The sequence below is a fragment of the Protomyctophum bolini genome (genome assembly GCF_963924005.1).
Source record: "Protomyctophum bolini genome assembly, chromosome: 4".
NCBI classification, from domain to species: Eukaryota; Metazoa; Chordata; class Actinopteri; order Myctophiformes; family Myctophidae; genus Protomyctophum; species Protomyctophum bolini.
Genome location: NC_137865.1, coordinates 49,241,305 through 49,266,626, shown reverse-complemented (window position 1 = coordinate 49,266,626; position 25,322 = coordinate 49,241,305). Strand labels below are relative to the sequence as shown.

Genomic DNA, 25,322 nt, shown 5'->3' with positions numbered 1-25,322 from the left:
AAGGGGCTACACACCCACTCCAGCCCGACAAGGGAGGGATTAGCAAAAAAAGAAATAAAAATGCATTTAATGCAGATGAATTTGAACTATTACTTTCTAGGAGATTCAAAATACTAAGTGCCACACTGTCTTCTTTCCAGTAGTCATCTCACACACATAACTTCACATCCTATATTCTGACATTCATGTTTATTTTCAAATAAAGCAGTCTTATCTTTCAGCAGGTAGAGAAGCCCGGGAGAACAGGAGGGACTAATGGATCACGGATCAGAGTGTGACCTTTACTCTCAGGAGCCTGTGTGACCCTCAGGGCCTACAGATGGTTTCTGGACTGGTCAGGTTTGTGGGACCTGTCAGACCTCCGTGAGGGCCTCTGGGAGGTTGTAGGACCTGACAGACCTCAGTGAGGGGCCTCTGGGAGGTTGTAGGACCTCAGTGAGGGGCCTCTGGGAGGTTGTAGGACCTCAGTGAGGGGCCTCTGGGAGGTTGTAGGACCTCAGTGAGGGCCTCTGGGAGGTTGTAGGACCTGTCAGACCTCAGTGAGGGGCCTCTGGGAGGTTGTAGGACCTCAGTGAGGGGCCTCTGGGAGGTTGTAGGACCTCAGTGAGGGGCCTCTGGGAGGTTGTAGGACCTCGGTGAGGGCCTCTGGGAGGTTGTAGGACCTCAGTGAGGGGCCTCTGGGAGGTTGTAGGACCTCAGTGAGGGGCCTCTGGGAGGTTGTAGGACCTTAGTGAGGGCCTCTGGGAGGTTGTATGACCTGTCAGACCTCAGTGAGGGGCCTCTGGGAGGTTGTAGGACCTCAGTGAGGGGCCTCTGGGAGGTTGTAGGACCTCAGTGAGGGGCCTCTGGGAGGTTGTAGGACCTCAGTGAGGGGCCTCTGGGAGGTTATAGGACCTCAGTGAGGGCCTCTGGGAGGTTGTAGGACCTCAGTGAGGTTGTAGGACCTCAGTGAGGTTGTAGGACCTCAGTGAGGGCCCTCTGGGAGGTTGTAGGACCTCAGTGAGGGCCCTCTGGGAGGTTGTAGGACCTCAGTGAGGGCCTCTGGGAGGTTGTAGGACCTCAGTGAGGGGCCTCTGGGAGGTTGTAGGACCTCAGTGAGGGCCTCTGGGAGGTTGTAGGACCTCAGTGAGGGGCCTCTGGGAGGTTGTAGGACCTCAGTGAGGGGCCTCTGGGAGGTTGTAGGACCTCAGTGAGGGCCTCTGGGAGGTTGTAGGACCTCAGTGAGGGCCCTCTGGGAGGTTGTAGGACCTGTCAGACCTCAGTGAGGGCCTCTGGGAGGTCGTAGGACCTCAGTGAGGGCCTCTGGGAGGTCGTAGGACCTCAGTGAGGGCCTCTGGAGGGTTTGTGGAGGGGGAGGCGGGGGAGGCGTTGTTGCTCCCGTCTGCTCAGCTCCAGCGCCAGGGCCATCTCGTCCTCCACACCGTTGATGAGGACCTTCTTCAGCTCCCCGTCCTCCTCCACCTCCGTCCTCTGCTGCCCGTTCTCGTTGATGTTCGTGGTGGTGGTGCGCCTGCCGTTGTTGAGCTGGTGAGACACTTTGATGGACTTAAAGTAGCCCGTCGTGCCCATGCCCATCCCCATCCCCCCTTGTTTTCTCACCGCGGGGAAAACGGAGTGGACTCGACTGTAGCCGAACTGAGAGAAGCCCGGCTGGTCGGAGTCGAAGTCGGGGAAATGGTTCAGCTTCGAACGCGTGAAGTCGTTGAACGGATCCTGCCCGCAGAAAAAGTCCCTGAACACGTCGAGTGGATTGCGGAACGGGTGGTGGTAGTTGAAATCGGGGAACTGCGAGAAGGAGGAGGAGGAGGAGGAGACGTCGGCGCTAGACAGGCCTCTGGGTCTCGCTCCGCCGCTGCCGTGGTCGTACGCCTCCCGCTTGCCCTTATCGGACAGCACTTCGTAGGCCTCGGCCACTTCTTTGAACCTCTTCTCCGCGTCGTCCTGGTGGTCGGGGTTCTTGTCCGGGTGCCATTTCAGTGCCAGCTTCCGGTAGGCTTTCTTGATGTCTTCGTGAGAGGCCATTCTGGAAACGCCCAGGATGTCATAGTGATTCACCACCATTTCGGCCCGCTCTCTCCTCACAACAGTGTTTGTATAAATATATACACCTTTTGGGATGGATGGGTATAAGTATAGGTCGGAGTTTAAACCTATGGGTTCAAGTTCTTTTCGTAGCAGTGCCCCGCGTTTGTCCCGTCTTTCGTGACAGTCTCTGACACTGCACACAGTTCACGACTTCGTTCAATTCGATAATCTTGAAGATAAATGACACCCAGTGCACAGTTTAAGTACCGTCGAGCCGGGGAGGCATGTCGTCATACCCCCTCAACCAATCGAATACTGGACAACTCGCCCCGGTGCTTGCCAGTTTGTCCTCCCAGAATTTTCCCCAGTGAGGGGGATAACTTTGTAATATGCTATTGGCTGTTTGTATTCTTTTTGGAAAAATATAAAAAGATACTGCTGTGGAAAGGCTATATTATTTGACTTATATTGAACCTATAAACAATTTAATGTATTATTATATATTATTTAGTATATGTAAGGTTTTGCCCCCTCAAATGGTACCTCGTCAGATAATCCCCACATTATCCTACAACAACTTCTGTGAACAGACTTCACTGTAGTAGCTTTTCATACATTATATTTGTACTTACTTAGGCTGTTCTGCTGTCATGAAAGTTTATAGTTAGAGAAATTCAAAGTCCAGCCGTCTGCTGTCCAGCCTCTCCCACCCTGGGAGGAAAACAGAAACGGGGCGAGTAGGCTTGTTACCAACCAATCACGTGAGGTCGGAAACCTAATCCTATGTTAAAATTGTCCCCAATGACACCCGCAATGTGTTAACGTAGCTGAGGATGCTAGCTATATATCCCACCACCCTGTGTAGGCCTCACTAGCTGAGGATGCTAGCTATATCCCACCACCCTGTGTAGGCCTCACTAGCTGAGGATGCTAGCTATATATCCCACCACCCTGTGTAGGCCTCACTAGCTGAGGATGCTAGCTATATCCCACCACCCTGTGTAGGCCTCACTAGCTGAGGATGCTAGCTATATCCCACCAGCCTGTGTAGGCCTCACTATAGCTGAGGATGCTAGCTATATCCCACCAGCCTGTGTAGGCCTCACTAGCTGAGGATGCTAGCTATATCCCACCAGCCTGTGTAGGCCTCACTATAGCTGAGGATGCTAGCTATATCCCACCACCCTGTGTAGGCCTCACTATAGCTGAGGATGCTAGCTATATCCCACCACCCTGTGTAGGCCTCACTATAGCTGAGGATGCTAGCTATATCCCACCAGCCTGTGTAGGCCTCACTAGCTGAGGATGCTAGCTATATCCCACCACCCTGTGTAGGCCTCACTATAGCTGAGGATGCTAGCTATATCCCACCACCCTGTGTAGGCCTCACTAGCTGAGGATGCTAGCTATATCCCACCAGCCTGTGTAGGCCTCACTAGCTGAGGATGCTAGCTATATCCCACCACCCTGTGTAGGCCTCACTAGCTGAGGATTCTAGCTATATCCCACCACCCTGTGTAGGCCTCACTATCTGACGATGCCAGCTACTCACCACCAGCTAAACATCTCCCAACAAACTCCACAGAGAAGGCGTACGTTGTCTTTATGAAGTTTTACTGGTCAAATTTGTGAAACTGTAACAACAAAAATACAAACATTTCCAAATTACTGTTACAGTACAGAAAGCATGTGTCAAACAAACAGAGCTAATCTACAGAGTACAAATCACTTAAGTTGATTGTAAAATATGTCTGTACAAATGCAAACAACACAAAACAACCTGCTAACACAAAAACCAAATGAAATCACTCACAGACATTGCTTTTAGCCCAAGAGAACACACAGACAGCAGATACACTGGAGCTGAAGACATCTGACCATGACTGCAGGCAGCACAGATGATGTATCTAATTGCAAGCACAAGGCAAACATGAAGATAATAAAACCTGGGAGGTACCACAGGGTGGTGCTGTTTCACAGAATATGTCAACATGACCACCAATGGCGTGCACAGATAGACACTAGGGACAGCCCTCTGGACAGCAATGTGCCCTTTTGAAAAAAATGAAAATAAAAAAACATTGATCAATTCAATCAAGCTTCTAATATATTATTTATGCCCCAAAATCATGGGCAAAGATAATAAACTTCAAAATCTAAAGAAATACAGTCAGAATGACCTCTCAGACATGCTATAGGTTTGCATGATTTTACAAAGACATGATCATTCTCAAATACATGATGGTTAAAATAAAGACATGATCTTCAATACTATTTACACAATAGAAAAGTACCTGGCTCAAACCGATATACAATCAAAAAACGGCAACGCTAACCTAACTTTAAGTAAACACCAACTTACCCAACATGAAATAAAAGTTACAACTGAATTCTAATCCAACTACTCTAAGCCCTATAAACTACTCTAAGCCAATCTCTCTGTTCAAACGTTGGCAGTTACAAAAAGCAGGCGCCTGCACAATATTACCAGTAAGACGCGCCAACGCGGGAAGCGAACGCAGCTGAGACCCTGCAGATCATATCTGTCTGTCTGTCTGTCTGTCTGTGTGTCTGTCCCGCTGTTACTGTATATGTGGACCTGGCCCCTTTTGTGCCCATATATGGAGCTGAGTGGACCTGGCCCCTTTTGTGCCCATATATGGAGCTGAGTGGACCTGGCCCCTTTTGTGCCCATATATGGAGCTGAGTGATTGCTGATGCAACACACTCCATATTTGGATAGCGGGACAGACAGACAGACAGACAGACAGACAGACAGACAGACAGACAGACAGACACACACACACACACACACAGACACACACACAGACAGACAGACATGATCTGCTAGGTCTCATAGTAAGTGCTCAGTGCATTCGCAACTACTGTTTGATGTTGAGTTGTGTCAAACCTCCATGGCTCCAATGCTGCGTGCTAAAAGTCTGTGATGACATTGTCAATGCTCCAGTGCTGTCCGCTGCAGGGTAGAATGACCAGCTCGTACCAGGAGTTCTGTCCCTGGGCGATCTCCAGACACCGCCCGGTGGCCCGGTTCCTGATCTGGTGACCCTGCAACATCATGGACCAGAAACAGGTTTTATTGTCAACGGTTATTGAATCAGAATGTGGGTGTGTAATACGCAAAGTTATACTGCAATCGCAAAAATAAACTAAATATATACATTTTGAGAATTTCAAATAGACACACTTGAGTGACTTGACATATATTTATATATGTTTTTGTTTGTTATCTTGTTGAGCTCTATGTTATTTCGTCTTGTTCTCTTTTTTTAGGGTGAGGGTTAGGGTTGTTGTTTTATTTATTTTATTTTGATAGGGGCAGGTATAAATAAGATTTATCTTCTTCCTGCTCCTTTTCTTTTCAGATTTGGAATATGTAAAAAAGAAAAATATGTAAAATGAATATAATCATGTAAAACCATAACTGAAATGAAATAAATAAATATGAAATGAAATGAAATATATTTAGAAAAGGTCAAAAGCTCAAAGTTAAATAAGGCTCAGAATTCGCTCCACACACGTCCCAAACTCTTCTCCCTTCTGGCTCTAAAACTATATGGAATGCACTTCCCGTTGCAGTCAGAACTGCAGACTCACTCCCAATCGTCCGCCGCAGTCTGAAAACCCACCTTTTCAGACTCCGTCATGGCCCGTAGCACTTACCCTAGGCCACTTTAGATAGCACTTTTTGTAGACTTGGATAGCATTTGATACAGACTTATAGCATGTTATGTAGACAGCACTAGAACTGCATTTTATATAGAGTCATAGCACTTCATATAGTACATATGTATAGTATATATGTATAGTTTATATGTATAGTTTAATTATATAGATATTCCACTGTTACGTTCTTAGCTTACGCATGTTTCATGATAACTACTTTTTATCTAAGTGATGTATTGCCATGCTTTTTGTTCTTGCTTAATATTAAGTCGCTCTGGATTAAGAGCATCTGATAAATGCCTAAATTGTAAAGTTTATAAATTATATATATAATTTTTATCCCACAATTTTGCAACCCATTTATTTCACCCAGTGTCAATTATCTAATGTAATGCTGGGCGCTACACTTCCTCTGCCAACCTGGGGGGGCAGCGGACTGACCTCATGCTTCCTTCTATGCATGAGGAGTCCAAGCTGCTTCTTTTCACCTGACAGGGGGGGAGTTTACCCGGCCGGACGCAGCACATGGAAGGAACACGTTATTCCAACCAGTTCCTATCCCCTCCATCAGGCGCCCCGGCTGGCCAGGGGGGGGGCCAGTTTAGAGACCAGGATAACTGCATGTTTTTTTGTGAGGGTACCTATACCTCTCTCTCTGATCTTTGGAGAGTTACCTGGCTGCCTGTCTCATACAGAATCAATTTCAAAATACTTTTATTCACCTTCTGAACGGGAACCCATTTTGGTGTTAGCATCATGTTATGCTTTAGCTATTGAAAAATAGCAGATCTACAAGCTCATAGCGCGCCACCGAGTGGCGCGCTACGAGCTTGTAGGTCTGCTATTTTTGAAAAATCGAAGAATGACTGACATTTTTAGAATCTGATCTCAGGTCAGAATGGGTTAATCAGACCAGTGTGTGTCCAGTGGAAACCTCGTATGAATCTGATTTCAGGTCAGAATGGGTTAAAAGCTAGATCCGAACTCGCTCCTTCCTACATATCTGACCTACTCGTCCCCTACGAGCCAGGCCGTGACCTACGTTCATCCGCCACGGCCCTTCTTTTAAAAACAATCAGGCTGCAAAAAAACTGTAGGCGACCGGGCATTCGCTATCCGTGCACCGACTCTCTGGAATGCCCCGCCCCCTAGAGATCAGGCTAGCCGAGTCTGTGCCGCGTTTTAAATCACTCCTTATAAAACTCACTTTTACAAAGCTGCGTTCAACCCCCTACCCATGTGATTTGTGATTTTTTTTATTGAGTTCTTCTGTTATTGTTGTGATTTTGTGTATTATTGACAATGTATTTCATTCTATTGTGTGCCTCCTTGCTATGTCGCTCTGTTAACCCATTCTGACCGGGAACCCATGTTGGTGTCAGCATCATGTTATGCTTTAGCTATTGAAAATAGCAGATCTACAAGCTCATAGCGAGCTTGTAGGTCTGCTATTTTTGAAAAATCGAAGAACGACTGACATTTTTAGAATCTGATCTCAGGTCAGAATGGGTTATAATCAGACCAGTGTGTGTCCAGTGGAAACCTCGTATGAATCTGATCTCAGGTCAGAATGGGTTAAAAGGTGCTATACAAATAAAGCTTTATTATTATTATTATAACTCCTAAAAGCCCCCCTGAGGGCCTCACCTGTTTAAAGTCCCAGTACACGTGTAGTTCCTTCTGCCTGGCCAGGTCACAGGGCTGCAGGGTGGGAGCGGTCCCGCTGCCCGGATCCACCAGACAGCGGTTGGCGTTACTGTTGTACTTGTGCGATCGAAGTCCTCCCACGATGATGTCACCCTCCGTCTTGTAGAGACAGTGCTGAGTGACAAGGATGAGAAATTAGGCTATACACACACGCTCAACGTAATAATACTTGGAGGTAATAATCTGTAACTCTCATGATGTCCTAACCGGGATTCGAACCCGTATCTCCCCAAATGAGACCAAATTTATACTGTCTACCAGGGGTGCCCAAAAGGTAGATCGCGATCTACCAGTAGATCACATGACCCTAAAGAATATTTAAATTAAAAAAAGAAAAAAACTATTTTTGGGCATCTGCCACTTGGTGACTTTGATTGACATCAAAAAGTACCTGTCAGTTCAAATTGACTATACGCAATATTTTGTTTTCAAGTGTTGTGCACAAAAATGTCGGTAAAGCATTACAGATTAAATACAAAAAACCCTACACTATAGTCCATTTTTTCCCACTCCATTTCATGATTCCACGTGCGTTTGTCTTCTATGTAACTCCAGCTCCGCTATATTCCAAAGCCCCCTCAGGTAAATATTTAAACTATATTTTCAGCAATGGTATAATAATATAATTATTTTGGTGGGTAGATTTTGTTGAGCTGGTCTCATTTTGAAAGTATAGCTCTAACGTCAAAAAGGTGTGGGCACCCCCCTGCTGTAGAGTAGACTATACCTACGTCTATCTGAATGTCTATGGCTCAATGTTTCAATGGAAGAATAGGGGGTATGCATAAAGTGAATGGCAAAGTGAATTTAACGTTGTTTAAAGTAATTCACTGCAATCAAATAAGGCTTTTCCGTTTGGCGTGTGCGCACACACACACACACACACACACACACACACACACACACACAATTTACAATTTAGGCAATTAGCAGACGCTCTTAATCCAGAGCGACTTACATTAAGCAAGAACAAAAAAAGCATGGGAATACATCACATAAAAGCATTTATCATGAAACATGCGTAAGCTAAGAAAGTAACAGTGGAATATATCTATAATGAAACTAAGCTATGCATCTATCTAATTTAACAAGGCTTAAGTTGGTCACGTGCCAAAAGCGGTGGACAGAAACTGTGGACATTATGCTGTTGCCCCAACACGGGCAGAAACAAGGCCTTTTAACCAGGCTACTTACACACACTACAACTCGCTTACAATTCGCAAACCTGGCAACACTGCTCTGTGTTCGCATAGGCCCACCAGCCCCGCCCCCACACTCCTTTTCAGTCTCACAATCAGCCATCTTGCTTTTTAGGGCCCTCGCAGGATAACAGAAAGAAGGAAGGGGAGAAATTAGTGCTTATCCCTTCTAAATCCCTGTATTTACAAAATAAAACACTCAGCGAATCCCTTAGTTAAATCAACATTGTTCATTGTCACTACTTGGATTGGCCCGCAATATTTACATTACACGTATAGCTTTTGCTAATTCCGCCTGCCAGCCCACCGCCGACTACACACGCCTGCGCACGCACACACACACACACACACACACACACACACACACACACACACACACACACACACACACACACACACACACACACACACACACACACACACACACACACACACACACACACACACACACACACACACACACACACACACACACACACACACACACACACACACACACACACACACACACACACACACACACACACACACACACACACACACACACACACACACACACGCCAACTACGTTCACTTAATGGGGCCAGTCCTTCACAGTGACACACGCGTTAGATGAACCACGCGACCGGGATGGTTTCTACCCCTCAATGTCGTGCATTTGCTGCGCCCTTCTAATGCTGCGCCACGCCTACTCTATACTGCTCCATGCGACTCGAACAGCGTCAGCAGCAGCAGCTCCGAGCCTCCGTCAGAAAGGCTGCCCACAGCACTGCACAGCCCCACACCCAAATGAATCGAATGAATGAATAAGGCGCTTATATCGCTTTTGCTCAGTGGATGGGACATTTACATTAAAAGCAATCGGATGGACGCGTGGATAACGGCATGGCTGTGTGCAATCGGAGGGAAAGCTTCCATAATCCATATAGCTTCCATGCTAGCTGCTTCAGACACAGGGGAGGGGAGGGAGAAATAGTGCGAAATAGCGCTTATGCAACAATTACCCTAAAACACAAACACCTCAACTCGATGTCATTGTGAATAAGAATTTCGAGCGAAATAAGAATTTTTGGAAGGACACTTTCACCCAGTATCAAGCTAAATGTGGAAGCCGTGTGTGTCACACCAAAACGGGTGACCTATAGATTCCTGTAACCAGCCTCTCGCACTGCCTGCGAGTTGGCTCCGTCTAAGGCTCCGTCTCATGAGCAAATTTAGAACTTCCGGTCTGAGAGCTAGCAGATTTAAGACATCCGGTTGCTTTCAGAATAAAATAAGGTTATTTAATTCGTTAATTAAATAATTTTTACATTACATTATTAGTATTATTATTACATTACAGTTATTGTAAAGACACACATTATGTTTCTGTGTAAAAATAAGTAATTAAATAACATAAAAAAGTTATCTAAATGGATAAATGCTATTCACTGGAGTGCATGGACTTTATAAAGTGGACACTGGACAAAAGACGGCTCCGCCAGGCAACTATCTGGACATACCCACGCGTTTGGGAAGATGTCCTCTACCACCCCACAGTCTCCGCTAAGCGGGAGAGGTGTAAAATTCACAGCAGCAGAGCTTCTACTGGGGTCAATGCAAAAAAATGTACCGTTTCCGGACCCAGAATGGACACTGGACAAAGAGGCCTCCGCGAGGCAACTATCTGGACATACCCACGCGTCCGGGGAGATGTCCTCTACCACCCCACAGTCTCCACTAAGCGGGAGAGGTGTAAAATTCAGAGCAGCAGACCTTCTATTGGGGTCAACACTCAAAAAAGTGCCGTTTCCAGACCCAGAATGGACACTGGACAAAGAGGCCTCCGCGAGGCAACTATCTGGACATACCCACGCGTCCGGGGAGATGTCCTCTACCACCCCACAGTCTCCGCTAAGCGAGAGAGGTGTAAAATTCAGAGCAGCAGAGCTTCTACTGGGGTCAATGCAAAAGAAATTACCGTTTCCGGACCCAGACTGGACACTGGACAAAAGACGGCTCCGCGAGGCAACTATCTGGACATACCCACGCGTCCGGGGAGATGTCCTCTACCACCCCACAGTCTCCGCTAAGCGGGAGAGGTGTAAAATTCAGAGCAGCAGACCTTCTATTGGGGTCAACACTCAAAAAAGTGCCGTTTCCAGACCCAGAATGGACACTGGACAAAGAGGCCTCCGCGAGGCAACTATCTGGACATACCCACGCGTCCGGGGAGATGTCCTCTACCACCCCACAGTCTCCGCTAAGCGAGTAAATGGGTGCTTATATTTCTATGTGAAATGTGGTGATGCTGGCATCACAATAGATGCCAGCATCACGCTGCCTCCGTCTAATAAGCACATTTACAACTTCCTGTTTGGAAACCGAAACAGATGCTTCTGACATTTGCCTGTGCGTGCTTAATCGTTGTACTTCTGAACACATTTCCCAAATCTCAGTGATTTATCCACACATCGCTGTGTGTGTGTGTGTGTGTGTGTGTGTGTGTGTGTGTGTGTGTGTGTGTCGCGTCGCCCTCCAGCTGCAATTGAGAGTGTGCGCTGTGTGCAGGGCACACTACTGAGTTTAAAACCACAGCTGAAACATGAATTGGAGTCAATTCCCGCAATTTCCTTCTTCCCATATTGCGCTGCAACGACACTAGGATTGAGCCCCCCGAAGGGGGGCGAAATTCTAGTACTACACATATGTACTATGACGTGCTATGACTACATACAATGCACTTATGTTGTCTACATAACATGCTATAAGTCTGTATCAAATGCTATCCAAGTCTACAGAATTGCTATCTAAGGGGGTGGGGTAAGTGCTATAACACACACACACACACTAGCCATTGGGCCCTTGGCTCTCAGTGGCCCTTCGGGGGAAATTGTACCGTGAGGTACTGGGTTTGAGGCCCTGAAAAGGGCATCTGGGGCCCTTCAATGGCTATTGATTTTGTAAAATGTAGGTAAAAAAAATATGATAAAAACACGAAAATGTCGCGCGCATGGGGGCCCTGCAAAAATTACCGGCCCAGGGGCCCTGTTGGGAGATAATGTGTCCACACACACACACACACACACACACACACACACACACACACACACACACACACACACGTACGTTACCTGGTACATGAATGCATGGCAGCCATAGAGGATGGGGATGTTTCCCGGAACGGCTCCCTGGTCGATGCAGTGGGTCGTGAGGAGGCTGTTGTGCAGCTGTAACAGGTCAAAGGTCAGTACCACGTCAAGGTTAATTAACATAGACTTATAACGTTAACCCATTACAGACCGGAGAGGGCGATTCTACAAATGCCTTCTTCTAATTAACCCATTCTGAATGGGAACCCATGTTGGTGTCAGCATTATGTTATGCTTTAGCTATTGAAAAATAGCAGATCTACAAGCTCATAGCGCGCCACCGAGTGGCGCGCTACGAGCTTGTAGGTCTGCTATTTTGTGAAAAATCGAAGAACGACTGACATTTTTATAATCTGATCTCAGGTCAGAATGGGTTATAATCAGACCAGTGTGTGTCCAGTGGAAACCTCGTATGAATCTGATCTCAGGTCAGAATGGGTTAAGCACCGACACTATGGCAGGTGAATGAAGTGTTGTGGAGTTTGCTTTGGAGTTGCTCAAACTGCATGTGCACATAATGAGTGATTTTTGTCCTAACGCAAACATTAAACGCCATCGACAATGAATGGAGAATTTACGGTCATATGTGTTGTACGGTCATAAGGGCACCCCTCACTTCATTCTTTAAAGGACCACTTCACCACTTTTCAACCTATCTTCATATAATTATAATAGGTCCTCACTAATAATCATGATAAAAAAATGGCACAATTTTTCTGTGCCTCTTAGGAGGAGTGACATCATCGATGGGGAATCCAAGCTAATAGAAACTGCAGGCATTCTAGTCCTGAGAAGTTGCAATGCGAAAATGGAAGCCATCGTTCTCACAACAATGAAAATCTAAACATTTTTGTAAAGAAATCTTGTTTAAAGAAAAATCTGCCTAACGATGATGTCACTGGAGGACGTTTTCTAAACTGCCCACAGCCCTCCTATGAGACACAGACTGAGTAGACTTTTATTTTTGCCATTTTATCATGATTATTAGTGAGGACCTATTATATGAAGATAGGTTGAAAAGTGGTGAAGTGGTCCTTTAACCCATTCTGAACGGGAACCCATTTTGGTGTCAGCAACATGTTATTGCTATTTTTGAAAAATCGAAGAGCGACTGACATTTTTAGAATCTGATCTCAGGTCAGAATGGGTTCATCAGACCAGTGTGTGTCCAGTGGAAACATCGTATGAATCTGATCTCAGGTCCGAATGGGTTAAGTGCAAAGAGCAGATCTGCAAACTCACAACGCGCTGCGCACTTGAGACACCACGCGCTGTGAACTTGTGCATGTGGCTATTTGTTTTGTTGTCCAAGATATCTAAACCGGTAGGGGGACTAGTACAGAGACCAGGTGCAATCCACCCGGTCACCTAAGTATAATGATTAGGAAATGCGTGTGGTTATTATTGGTTAACCAATGTTGAGGCGGGAACCCCTTTTGGTGTTTTAAAGGGACACTTCACCCTTTTTGCAAAAAAATATATGTTAATGACGTTTAGAAGCTTTAGATCACTTTCCTGGGGGTCTTTATGTGTGTAATATGTGGTTTTAGATATTTTAGATTGTAGCAGTGAGCCTGTTGTCTCTGATGTCATGGACACTGGTCTCACTACCTTCCTGGACTACAATTCCCATAATTATTTGGTGCACTGCTCCTCCTTGTGGATAGGGGGGAGAGCTGTCTTACTGAGACAACATGTAGTCCAGGAAGGTAGTGAGACCAGTGTCCATGACATCAGAGACAACAGGCTCACTGCTACAATCTAAAATATCTAAAACCACATATTGCACACACAAAGACCCCCAGGAAAGTGATCTAAAGTTTCTAAACGTCATTAACATATATTTTTTTGCAAAAAGGGTGAAGTGTCCCTTTAAGCATAATTATGTTATACTTTAGCTATTGGAAAATAGCAGATCTACAAGCTCATATACGAGCTTGTAGGAATGCTATTTTTTACTCAAATCTTTGCTTTTGGGGAGGTCCCTGGAACAACATATTCTCAGATGGGGGTCGGCGGCCAAATACATATAATTCTAGGGGTCCTTGGCATGAAATAGTTTGAGAACCACCGATACAGAAACACAGGGTTTTTCAGAAAACTGTCATGATTTAGAAGACATTTTTGTAGAATCGGTCTCGGTGGAAATGGGTTAACCCATTCTGAACGGGAACCCGTTTTGGTGTTAGCATCATGTTATGCTTTAGCTATTCAAAAATAGCAGAACTACAAGCTCATAGCGCGCCACTCGGTGGCGCGCTATGAGCTTGTAGATCTGCTATTTTTGAAAAATCGACTGACATTTTTAGAATCTGATCTCAGGTCAGAATGGGTTAATCAGACCAGTGTGTGTCTAGTGGAAACCTCGTATGAATCTGATCTCAGGTCAGAATGGGTTAACGACAAATGAACCTTACCGTCCCATAGGCCAGGATACCATCCATTGGATCCAGACTGGAGTAGACGTTCTCCAGGTACCACTTACCGTCCCATATGCCAGGATACCATCCATTGGATCCAGACTGGAGTAGACGTTCTCCAGGTACCACTTACCGTCCCATATGCCAGGATACCATCCATTGGATCCAGACTAGAGTAGACGTTCTCCAGGTACCACTTACCGTCCCATAGGCCAGGATACCATCCATTGGATCCAGACTGGAGTAGACGTTCTCCAGGTACCACTTACCGTCCCATAGGCCAGGATACCATCCATTGGATCCAGACTGGAGTAGACGTTCTCCAGGTACCACTTACCGTCCCATATGCCAGGATACCATCCATTGGATCCAGACTAGAGTAGACGTTCTCCAGGTACCACTTACCGTCCCATAGGCCAGGATACCATCCATTGGATCCAGACTGGAGTAGACGTTCTCCAGGTACCACTTGAACGGTTTACATTTCAGCTTCTCTCTCAGCTTCTTCCTCTCCGACACGTCTCCAATGTCTATCTTATCGTCCTGTTGTTTAGAAGACAATGCAGGACTTCTTTTAATGAATAATTAACTAGAAATGCACTCTGTCGAGTGCATCGAGCGCAAGCAGAGCGCGCAAGTACGTTCGACTGCTGTAAACTGTGGAATCTCAGTATCTCTGTGAAGGAACGTTTGAAATGTCTCACACAGATTATTGGTTGACAGTCAAAGTTGTTTGAAGCAGACTGCAGTGCAGTGCAGTGCAGAACGTCATACCCCTCACTCGGGTGACCCAGCCGGGGTAAGTAAGTAAAACTTTTTTATAGAGAACCTTTCGAAACAATGTTACAAAGTGCTGTACAACAAGGTAAAACAATCATGTTAAAACAAGGGCATGAAACAAACAATAGAAGGTAAAACATTGAGATGCAAATAAATCAAGTAAAAATATATCATAAAATAAAGTTCTGACGAAATAAATACGTTTTTAACAATCTCTTAAAACCGTCGACAGACTCTGCATTCTTCAGCTCAAGGGGGCAGGGCATTCCACAAAGTGGGGGGCGACCACTTCAAATGCGCGGTCGGTCACCCTTGGTTTTGAGTCTAGTTGTCGGAATAGACAGAAGGCCTTTATCGGAGGACCTGAGTGAACGTGTGTTAGGTTTAGCATGCAGTAATTCAGAGATGTAGAGTGGAGCCAGTCCGTGTAATGCTTTGTATGTTATTATGAGTAAGTCCCGATCAAGTCTCGACTTACGTCCCAGTAGCTACCCTCGATCAGACCCACTAAGGAAAGACCAGGGCCACACAATCCGTTGGAACCACTCCGGGACTATACTCTGCCGGGACTGAGAGGCACAATTCTGGCGAATGTGGAATATTGGATGAATGTATTGTCTACACAGACAACAATCAAGCAGAAATAGACTCACCTTCAGAGGAAGGTTCCAGGCAATCTTCACGTTGTTTTTGTACTCGTCCATCCAGATCTCTGCCACTCTCAGGGCGTTCCTCTTCATGGAGGGGCTCAGGTCCAGTGCGTAGGGCTTGTGGCCCCTCTCGATGTGGGCCACCTTGGAGCACGGAACCACCTCTACGCTGCCTCCACACGTCCACACCTGGCCGGGAACACACAGATCACTGAGGACACTGGTTCCCAAACCTTTTCCATGTCAGAGATATGCCAGGGAGCCCAATAAGAGAAGATTTTTATGGCTCTAGCAGTGATTTTCAACCCGTTTAATTTCAAAGACCCCCAGTTTGACATGCATTAGGCTACAGACCCCCATTATTATTATTATTTTATTTTTTATCCCACGATTTTGTAACCCATTTTTCACCCCTGTGTCAATCATCTAATGTGATCCTGGGCTCTACACACCCTCCACCAACCTAGTCCCCATATATGGGGGACAAGGGGAGAGCAACGGACTTGAACTCATGCTTCCTTCATGCCTGAGTGTCCAATTACGGACCCCCATTTAATGGCATTTCTCATCTCTGGGACCCCCAATTTATATTGTAAAATCAATGCTAATTTAACTCCGAGAGTGTACAAATGAATTGCATCACTGTATGTATTATTACTGAACGGCTGAGCTCATTATACTCAGAGTGTGTGTGTGTGTGTGTGTGTGTGTGTGCTGAGCTCATTATACTCACACGGATCCCCAGTTCCACGTTCTCTCCCCCGTACACCATCATTCCACCGTCCAGACCCCCGATCTCTCCCAGAAAGACCCGGTCGGCTGCAAAGATGCCCATGACCGAGGGGCTCCTGGACACAAGGATGAACACGTAGAGACCTGAGAATCATACTGTGCCTTGGGAACATCTAAATCAGGTACATAGGATGGTGTATGGGTATGGGGCAGTGTTGTTTTTGGCCAGCAAATTTACATTTAGTTTTAGTCACATTTTAGTCACCTGGAGTGAGCCAATGACAATGGCTCATTCATTACTCGGGTGAGGATTTAAACGTTATAAATGCCACATACTTCCCGGGCTGTGATTGGTCGTTGAGCTTGGACCACTCTGGCCGGAAGTGCTCGTAGATGCACCACAAGGCCCAATCAAAACCGTGAGCGTTCGGACCGTAAGCTTCCACGTGGAGGTCCGTGAAGTGGACCTTATCGAACACGGGAGAGACCACCACCGTTCTGTCGGCTTGGATCCGGGCCAGCAGAGGTTCTGCCCTGAAACCACCACAACAGAAATACAATGAAGGCCTGTTCATAGTCTGGGTTTACGGTGGTGAGGTGACCACCGCTCCGGTGGGAATACTGGACTACTCACCCCGGTGCTTGCCCGTTTTTCCACCAGTGAGGGGGATAACTTTGTAATATGCTATTGGCTGTTTGTATTCTTTTTGGAAAAATATAAAAAGATACTCCTGTGGAAAGGCTATATTATTTTACTTATATTGACCCTATAAACAATTTAGTATTATTTAGTATATGTAAGGTTTTGCCCACTCAAATGGTACCTCGTCAGATAATCCCCACATTATCCTACAACAACTTCCGCGAACAGACTTAAAATTATAAATAACAGACTTAAATTATATGTGTACTTAGGCTGTCTGCTCTCATGAAAGTTTATAGTTAGAGAAATTCAAAGTCCAGCCGTCTGCTGTCCAGCCCCTCACTGGGGAAAATTCTGGGAGGAAAACAGAAACGGGGCGAGTAGTCTTGTTACCTCCGGTGGTGAGCTGACCACCGGAGCTGAAATAACGTTGAGCGGTGGTGAGTAAAAACAGAGGGCTGGAGCGGTGGCGGTGGTTTGCTCTTCACCGCGGCTCAGTGACGTCATGTTGTAGTTCGGTGGTCACCTCAGTGACGTCATGTTGTAGTTCGGTGGTCACCTCAGTGACGTCATGTTGTAGTTTGGTGGTCACCTCACCACCGAAAATCCAGACTATGTATGAGCCTTAAGTCCACTCAACTGTTTGGAACATTCACAAGTACAGAACTTATGAATCGAAAAAGGGAATCAAAAGAATGAATAGTCATTACGAAAATAATCGATGGTTTCAGCCTTGCTTTCGGACACCTTTTGGTGTTATTAAACATTATGTTATAATTTAGCTATTAAACAAATAGCAGATCTACAAGCTCATAGCTTGTAGGTCTGCTATTTTTGAAAATTCGTGAAAATGGTGGCAGAAATCTTTGAATATATATTCTTTCAGAGCGAACGTTTTTAATTCAAATCTTTGCTTCTAGGGAAGTCCCTGGAACAACGTATTTTCAGATGGAAAATACTTTCATATTTTCAGATGGTGGCCAATTACATATAATTCTTTGGGTCCTTGACAATGAAATATTGAACACCACTGATACAGAAACATGAGGTATTTCAAGAAAACTGTCAGGATTTAGAAGACTTTTTTTTTTAAATTTCAGGCCTAAATGGGTTTAGATAGATAGATAGATTTCTTTATTTTTGTGTCATGCACCAAAGGCGCCCAGCCCACATGGGCTTACAGGACACACCATATCATTACATTCAATATTGCATTGTGTACAATAAACAGATATGTTTTGTTGATATTCCCTTTTCTTTTTTTTCTTTTTTTTTACACAAACAAAACATTCTGCCTTACTTCCCACGCCCTGCATAAAAAGTCTGCCAAAGCAAAAGTACCTTTCCTAAAACAAAATTCCAGTTTTTCATAGTCCTCCAACCAGAAAAAGTCAGCACAGATGGTTGTCATTTTACAAAATAATGTCTTAATTCTTCATATAATGGGCAGTAAAACAAAAGATGAATTTCATTTTCAATTTCTTTTAAATCACACACTAGACAGACTCTGTCCTCCTCAGGAGTACCAATGAATCTACCCGTTTCTAAAGCTAATGGTAAGGTCCCAGAATGCAGCTGTGCACAAAAAGATCTCTGACTTTTGGATATATTTTGTGTAACATAAGGATCGGGGCCATAATTATTTTTAATAAGACGATATGTTCTTAGTTTTGGTTTGTACCATAATTCAACGGCCCAACTCTCCTTATACCCAAGGAACATACAGTTCTGTATTTCATGAATTATTATTAAAAGTGACTACTCACCATCCCTCCGTGGCTTCGATGTGGGCGTCCAGGATGACCACCACGTCAGCCACGGCCCGCTCCCAGCCCGAGATGCGGGCCTGGGCCAGGCCCCGTTGCTGCTCGTGTCTCACTCTCTGGACCAGGCCCGGCCGCTCCGTGTTCACCAGCGTGATGTAGTTTTCTAACGGTTCTCCGAGGTCATCTGGAAACGTAATAATAAGTGAAATCTACAGTAGGCCTACACTGTACACTCACTGGAACTAACGGTTTATTTATGGAGCTAGATGGTTTCTATACAGTATATATAGAGTATATATATATATTCTATATAGTCAGGGGTGCAGATAAACTGTGAGCATTTCTAAACTAACGGGAAGGATAATATGGACAGTAATTGGAAAATGGACTGCATTTTATACAGTAAGTGTAAAGCGCTTTACATTGTAGTCTACTTCACATTCACCCATTCATAACGACACACTGAGTGTTCAATTTAATCCATTTAGACCGGAGGTCGATTCTACAAATGTCTTCTAAATCATGACAGTTTCCTGAAAAACCCCATGTTTCTATAGGTCAGTGGTTCTCAAACATTTTCATGTCAATGACCCCCAAAAATATATACGGTAATTGGCCACCGACCCACATCTGAAAATATGTTGTTCCAGGAATAACCAGAAGCAATTAGATTTGAGTTCAAAATCTGACAGAATATATATTATATATATACACACACACACACACACACACACACACACACACAGGCTGGTCCGTTCTTACCGTTGGTGCTGTGGTCGTCCACCAGTATGATCTCCTTCAGCAGGTGTTTGGGGGTGCGGTTGATGACAGAGCGGATGGCTCTCTTGATGATGGACAGAGCCTCGTTCAGGTAGATCAACACCACTGCCACGCTCGGCAGCTCTGTGGGGTAGACCTTCTGCAGACATCTGGATGAGGAGAGAGACATGGACATAGTGGTGAGACACACCCACAGCTCTGTGGGGTAGACCTTCTGCAGACATCTGGATGAGGAGAGACAGATGGACATAGCGGTGAGACACACCCACAGCTCTGTGGGGTAGACCTTCTGCAGACATCTGGATGAGGAGAGACAGATGGACATAGTGGTGAGACACACCCACAGCTCTGTGGGGTAGACCTTCTGCAGACATCTGGATGAGGAGAGACATGGACATAGTGGTGAGACACACCCACAGCTCTGTGGGGTAGACCTTCTGCAGACATCTGGATGATGAGAGATATGGACATAGTGTTGAGACACACCCACATGTCAGCTCATCAGCAGTACGCTAAAAGTAGTGGTGGACAATGACGTACTCAACCCCAGTACTGGAGTCAGAGTATAGATAGATGGTAAATGGTGCATTTATATAGCGCCTTTATCCAAGGAGCTTTACATAAATTGTGCATTACAATCACCCATACATTCATACACGGATTGCGGCGGAAGCCATGCAAGGCACCAACCAGCACATCGGGAGCAATTTGGGGTTCAGTGTCTTCTTGCTCAAGGACACTTCGACATGTAGACAGGAGGAGCCGGGATTCGAACCGTGGATCATTGGACGACCTGCTCTACCTCCTGAGTCACAGTCGCCATAGATAGATGCTCCTGGTCAAATATCACCTACTGGAGAATTAGCTTTTAAAATACTTGAAATGTATTATACCAGAGGAGGTGCGTGCATGGAGTTACTTACTGATTGCTAAGAAAATGATAACAGTAAATTGGAAGGAAATAAAGCCACCTACTATAACCCAATGGAAGCAGAGACTGAAGCAGGTTTATATAATGGAAGAAATGACCGCAAGGTTACAATTAAAAATGGACGATTTCATACTTGGATGGACTTCTGTGATATTTGTATTTGGGTGTTTCAATATATGTGTAGAGGTTGTTGGGGCAGTAAAAGTGTCGTGTAGTGGTTGTTGTGTCTGAAAGAAATGCTTTTATATAACTGAAGTGTATTGTGAGTCATGTCTCCAGCTCTTCTCCTGCCTAACTCAACTTGGAAAATGCTGTACTATAGTAGTTATGTCAAGCTGTTTTTCTCTTAATTTTTTTTCTTCTTTTTTATGTACTGTATGTTTTTTGTTTCTTCTGTTTTTTGTTTTCATTGATTCGTATGTTTTACTGTTGTTTGATTGTTCAAAATTATTATTTGGTGTAAAAAAAAGAAAGAAAAACTTTTGAATAAAAACAAAATACTTGAAATGTTCTATGAAATAAGCAGGGCCTGGCTGTAAACAAGTATCTGATGCTTAGTCCAGTTACCCTGGGTATAAACATAGTACCTTTCCTTTCCTTAGGTTGATTTGTTTACCTCTTGGGTCTGGTGTCGGGCAGCAGGCGGTCCAGAGGAAGCCGGTCACTGAGGAACACGTTGTATCCATATTTAATGTACAGATCCTGAGCCTCTCTCTGGTCGGCCTCCGATAGGCCGTCGCCCCACGATGTGAACAGATAGGAGTCGGGGAACAGTTTGGTTACCACTGGTTTTGGCTTCTCCTCCTTGTTCACCACCGGTTCTGGTTTCTCCTCCTTGTTCACCACCGGTTCTGGTTTCTCCTCCTTGTTTTGCGCAGCCGGCTGCTTTTCCATAACAACTGGAGGCTTACTGTGGACATCTGAGGAGGATGCCTTCTGATTGGATGACTCCTGCATGAACCTTACTTTGAAGACAGAAAGAAAATATTTAAACTGCAAGTGTGCGCACCTTAGAGTATATACTCTGTGATGAGTAAAACTTAAGACTAAATATACTGACAATTTCGTCAACAAATAAAAACTAGACTAAAATGTTAGGAAGGGACTAGTGGCCAAGAGATCCAGTATGCATGACGCAAACACGGTGTAAAATCAGTCATTACGACAGCATCAAGGCCCACCAAAACACATTTTAGTCGACTAATCTTATGACATTTAGTCGACTAAAACTAAACTAACACTAAACACATTCCAGGTGACTAAAATGTGACTAAGACTAAGTGAAAACTAGAGACTATGACTAAAATGTGCTGCCAACAACACACACACAGTCTCTCTCCCTTTAGCCAGCACTGCCCCCTGTTGGTACTTATTGTTAAAACAGCTTCAATGTGTAGAAACCATTCATTCATTCATAAAAGTGACATGAATGATAATTCTCATGTTTGTATATTCTAATAAGTAAGATTAAGTAAGTTTCATAATGTTTCATAATGTTTTCATCAAGCCAAGGACGGTGAGGTCCAAGTATAGCATTTGATTAATTGATTGAAATATGTATTAACAGTTTGTAGAATTACAGTACATTTCAAGCACAAACTCAATACAAAGACTGTCAACTGTGAGTGGACGACCCAATAAAGCATTACACTTGTTTACATGAGGGTCCACCTTGTTCAATTCATCAAAACACTTAAGAGACGTAGGCTACAAATAGACACTTCTATATAGTTAAAGAACAGAACAGGAATTCATCATCAAAAGGGAAAATAAACTTATACAGTGAGGGGGAAAGGGATGGGCGGTGAGGGGGGGGGGGTTGCACCAACTTTATTTTCTTCCCACTTCAATAGTTCTACTAAACAACCGCCACATAGTTCATAGTTCTTAGTGGGGAAGGGACTTCTGACCTTCATCAGTTATTTATTGCACTTTACTGTGATTGTGATACTATATAAACTGTGAATACTCTAGCACTTTTTTATATTATATACCTTCTCTTATTGCAATTTGCACTTCTCTTGTGATACTCTTGTGACTTGTACTTTGCTGCTACTACTGTGTATTGTCTTTTGTGTATTTGTCCGTCTGTTTTAAAAAGCGTTGATGTACTAATGGACTTTTGCCCAAGACACATTTCCCCTCGTGGGACAATAAAGTATATCTCATCTCATCATCTCATCATCACAAAGTCCATTTATTGGACTTTGTGTCTTTCTACAACTCCCTGCTGTCTCTCTTCCATTATGCATGTTCAAACAAAGTTTATTGTTTAATGCTGCAACGTTTATTACACAAACCGGAACATATATTCCTGTTATGTGTAATAAAACAAACTGCCCCGCCGACAGGATGGTTCTGTACACAGTGGGGACCTCATGTTCTGCTTTTGTTTTGGTATCGTCTTGGTGTTACAGTATGTGCTCCGTGTTGTTTTTGATGTGGGCGTTGAACAGATAGTGAAGACAAATATCCTTATTAAAGATTATTATTATTATTATTAATATTATACACTTTGGAGTGTATCATTTGAATGGATTTGGCCGTTGTTGCCACCATCTTCACTTTAGATGGGACGGTCTTGTATAAAAGACCTTTAAGAGGTGACCCAAAGCTACAAGAATCAGTTGACAAAAAAACTTTATCTGATGAAACCACGTTCAGCCAAAAATCACCCATTGGTTCCCAGACTATTAGTTTTAGTCACATTTTAGTCACCTGGAATGTGATTTTAGTCGACTTAAAATATATTATTATATAAGCATGTGTTGTATAGAGAATATAGGTTAATAAGGTCAGACTAAAGAGGTCCTTTGTCCACCAGTCGACCTTGAGGCTTAATCAGGAGATGTAGTAGCCACAGGATAATCTAAGCGGTGGATATTGCTCATGTCTTTATGTATGTAAATTGTCTTGTTCTTTGTGTTTTGTATATGTTCTGCATACTTGGCTGCTGTGTCGCAAGACAAATTTCAGTGTGAACTGACAATAAAGTACTATATCATATCATATTTTGGCAGGCCTTGAAGCTGGCCGCTGTGAGCTTGTAGATCTGCTATTTTCAGCATGCAACCAAGTGTAAAATGAGTGACTTATACGGGATCTCTTGTCCACTATAGTCCCTTCCTAACATTTTAGTCTAGTTTTTATTTGTCGACAAAATTGTCAGTATATTTAGTCTTAGTTTTAGTCATCATAGCTCAGTTTTCGTCAGTGGAAAAAGGTAGTCGAACATTTTTCGTCTTGGTTTTAGTCGACAAAAACACTGGTACGGTACAGTACAGTACAGTACAGTACAGTACTCAACCCCAGCATTTAGTAAAAGTTTACATACTCCTGAACATGTTATGTAGACAGCACTAGAATTGCATTGTATATAGTCATAGCACGCCATAGTACATATGTATAGCATAGTAGTATATATGTAAAGTTTATACGTATAAATTTCATTATATAGATATTCCACTGTTACTTTCTTAGCTTACGCATGTTTCATGATGAATGTTTTTATGTGATGTATTCCCATGCTTTTGTTCTTGCTTAATGTAAGTCGCTCTGGATTAAGAGCATCTGCTAAATGCCTAAATTGTAAATTGTAAATTGAACCAAGTGTATCCTTTATACAGTAAATCAGTTGAACTCAGATCATACAGTATGTGAAGTCCTATTTCCTTTATAACATTTTAATGCAATTCGGAACGTTATTGAAAATGTTATTTTGGAAGAAAAACACCACTGTGCATTGTGCAAGGTCCGTGTCATCAAACGCTGCAGAGATATTCACTCACCCACTTCATTTAGCTTCTGTTCAATCTGCTCCAGTTTTCTCCCCAGAAGCTCTTGGTCCACGGGCCCTCCTCCTCCAAGAGCCTGGCGGTCCGGTCTCATGCCGCCTTGCATGTAAACGATGATCAACAGCAAAACAGATCCAGAGATAATTCCAATTTTTCGCAGGGAGCACGTCTTCATGGTTGCTGCTCAGGAAATATTAACTCTGTCCTTCACTATGCACGTCGGGGAAGATGAGGCGACTTTTCAACTTTTCAACAAACTAAGCCTTATCTAATCAAGGATATCACAGCCCATAGTAAAGTAGGTACTAAAAGTCAAAACAAGGAAAAACAAGCACAAATTAGCTCCAAAAAGAACTACATGGGCAACAGGTTATTATATAACTATTATTATATAATTATATAGGCTATTATATTAAATTGTTATTGCCATACAAGAAAGTAGGACAGTCAGTAACAGGATAGGCACCAGCTAAGCAGTGAGGGCGTTTGTGTTTCAATGCCTGTGCCTAGATACCTGGGAGATGGATTGAACCACACCCACCATCAGCTCCCAGTTTGCAACACACCACACCCACCATCAGCTCCCAGTATCCAACTTACCGCATGTCTTTAGTTATCCAAAGCCAGGACCAAACCACCCAGTTTGTGATCTACTCATTGCCACGACCAAGGGCTACTTTGAGGGCGAATGTCGTGTCTCGCTGAACGCTTCTGGACTCAAGATATAGAGATTGTTAAAGGTTCAAAGTACACCAAACCTGTAAAAATGACTGATTTATGACTGGTCTCTATGAGGGTTTTCTCTGGGCAATATCGGTAGAAGGCGCAGTCAGTGGAGTAACAAAGTATTTATTTTCCTGTAGAAACAAAATCTCCATTTGGCCAAAAAGTACCGTTTATACGTGTGGTGGAGGGCTCAGAGTGCTCCCACTAAGGATAGTAGGCTTTCTAATGACACAACCCGCCTTTGTTTTGGTGAGTAGCAAAAACGTTCTTTTTATTTACGCTAAAGACGAGAGGCTGGTCTGCATTCGTGCGAGCGGCGGGCGGAAGTCGACAGTACCATATAGCTCTAAA

General features: G+C 44.2%; 2 protein-coding genes across 2 annotated transcripts; both read right to left on the bottom strand.

Annotated features, from left to right (window-relative positions):
- Positions 1 to 1,320: 1,320 nt before the first annotated feature.
- Positions 1,321 to 2,061, bottom strand: LOC308314645 (dnaJ homolog subfamily B member 8-like; the record flags this gene model as incomplete). Its single annotated transcript, XM_080762277.1, has 1 exon — positions 1,321 to 2,061. The coding sequence occupies one exon, from the start codon at positions 2,059 to 2,061 to the stop codon at positions 1,321 to 1,323; it is 741 nt and encodes a 246-aa protein (XP_080618403.1).
- Positions 2,062 to 4,959: 2,898 nt separating this feature from the next.
- LOC308314643 (putative polypeptide N-acetylgalactosaminyltransferase 8) lies at positions 4,960 to 24,420 on the bottom strand (the record flags this gene model as incomplete). The annotated part of the gene is made up of 13 exons (XM_080762275.1): positions 4,960 to 5,094; positions 7,360 to 7,533; positions 11,732 to 11,827; positions 14,167 to 14,271; positions 14,371 to 14,475; positions 14,575 to 14,712; positions 15,603 to 15,788; positions 16,333 to 16,447; positions 16,668 to 16,865; positions 18,741 to 18,924; positions 19,503 to 19,669; positions 21,068 to 21,416; positions 24,240 to 24,420. The coding sequence occupies 13 exons, from the start codon at positions 24,418 to 24,420 to the stop codon at positions 4,960 to 4,962; spliced, it is 2,133 nt and encodes a 710-aa protein (XP_080618401.1).
- Between the last annotated feature and the right edge of the window lie 902 nt (positions 24,421 to 25,322).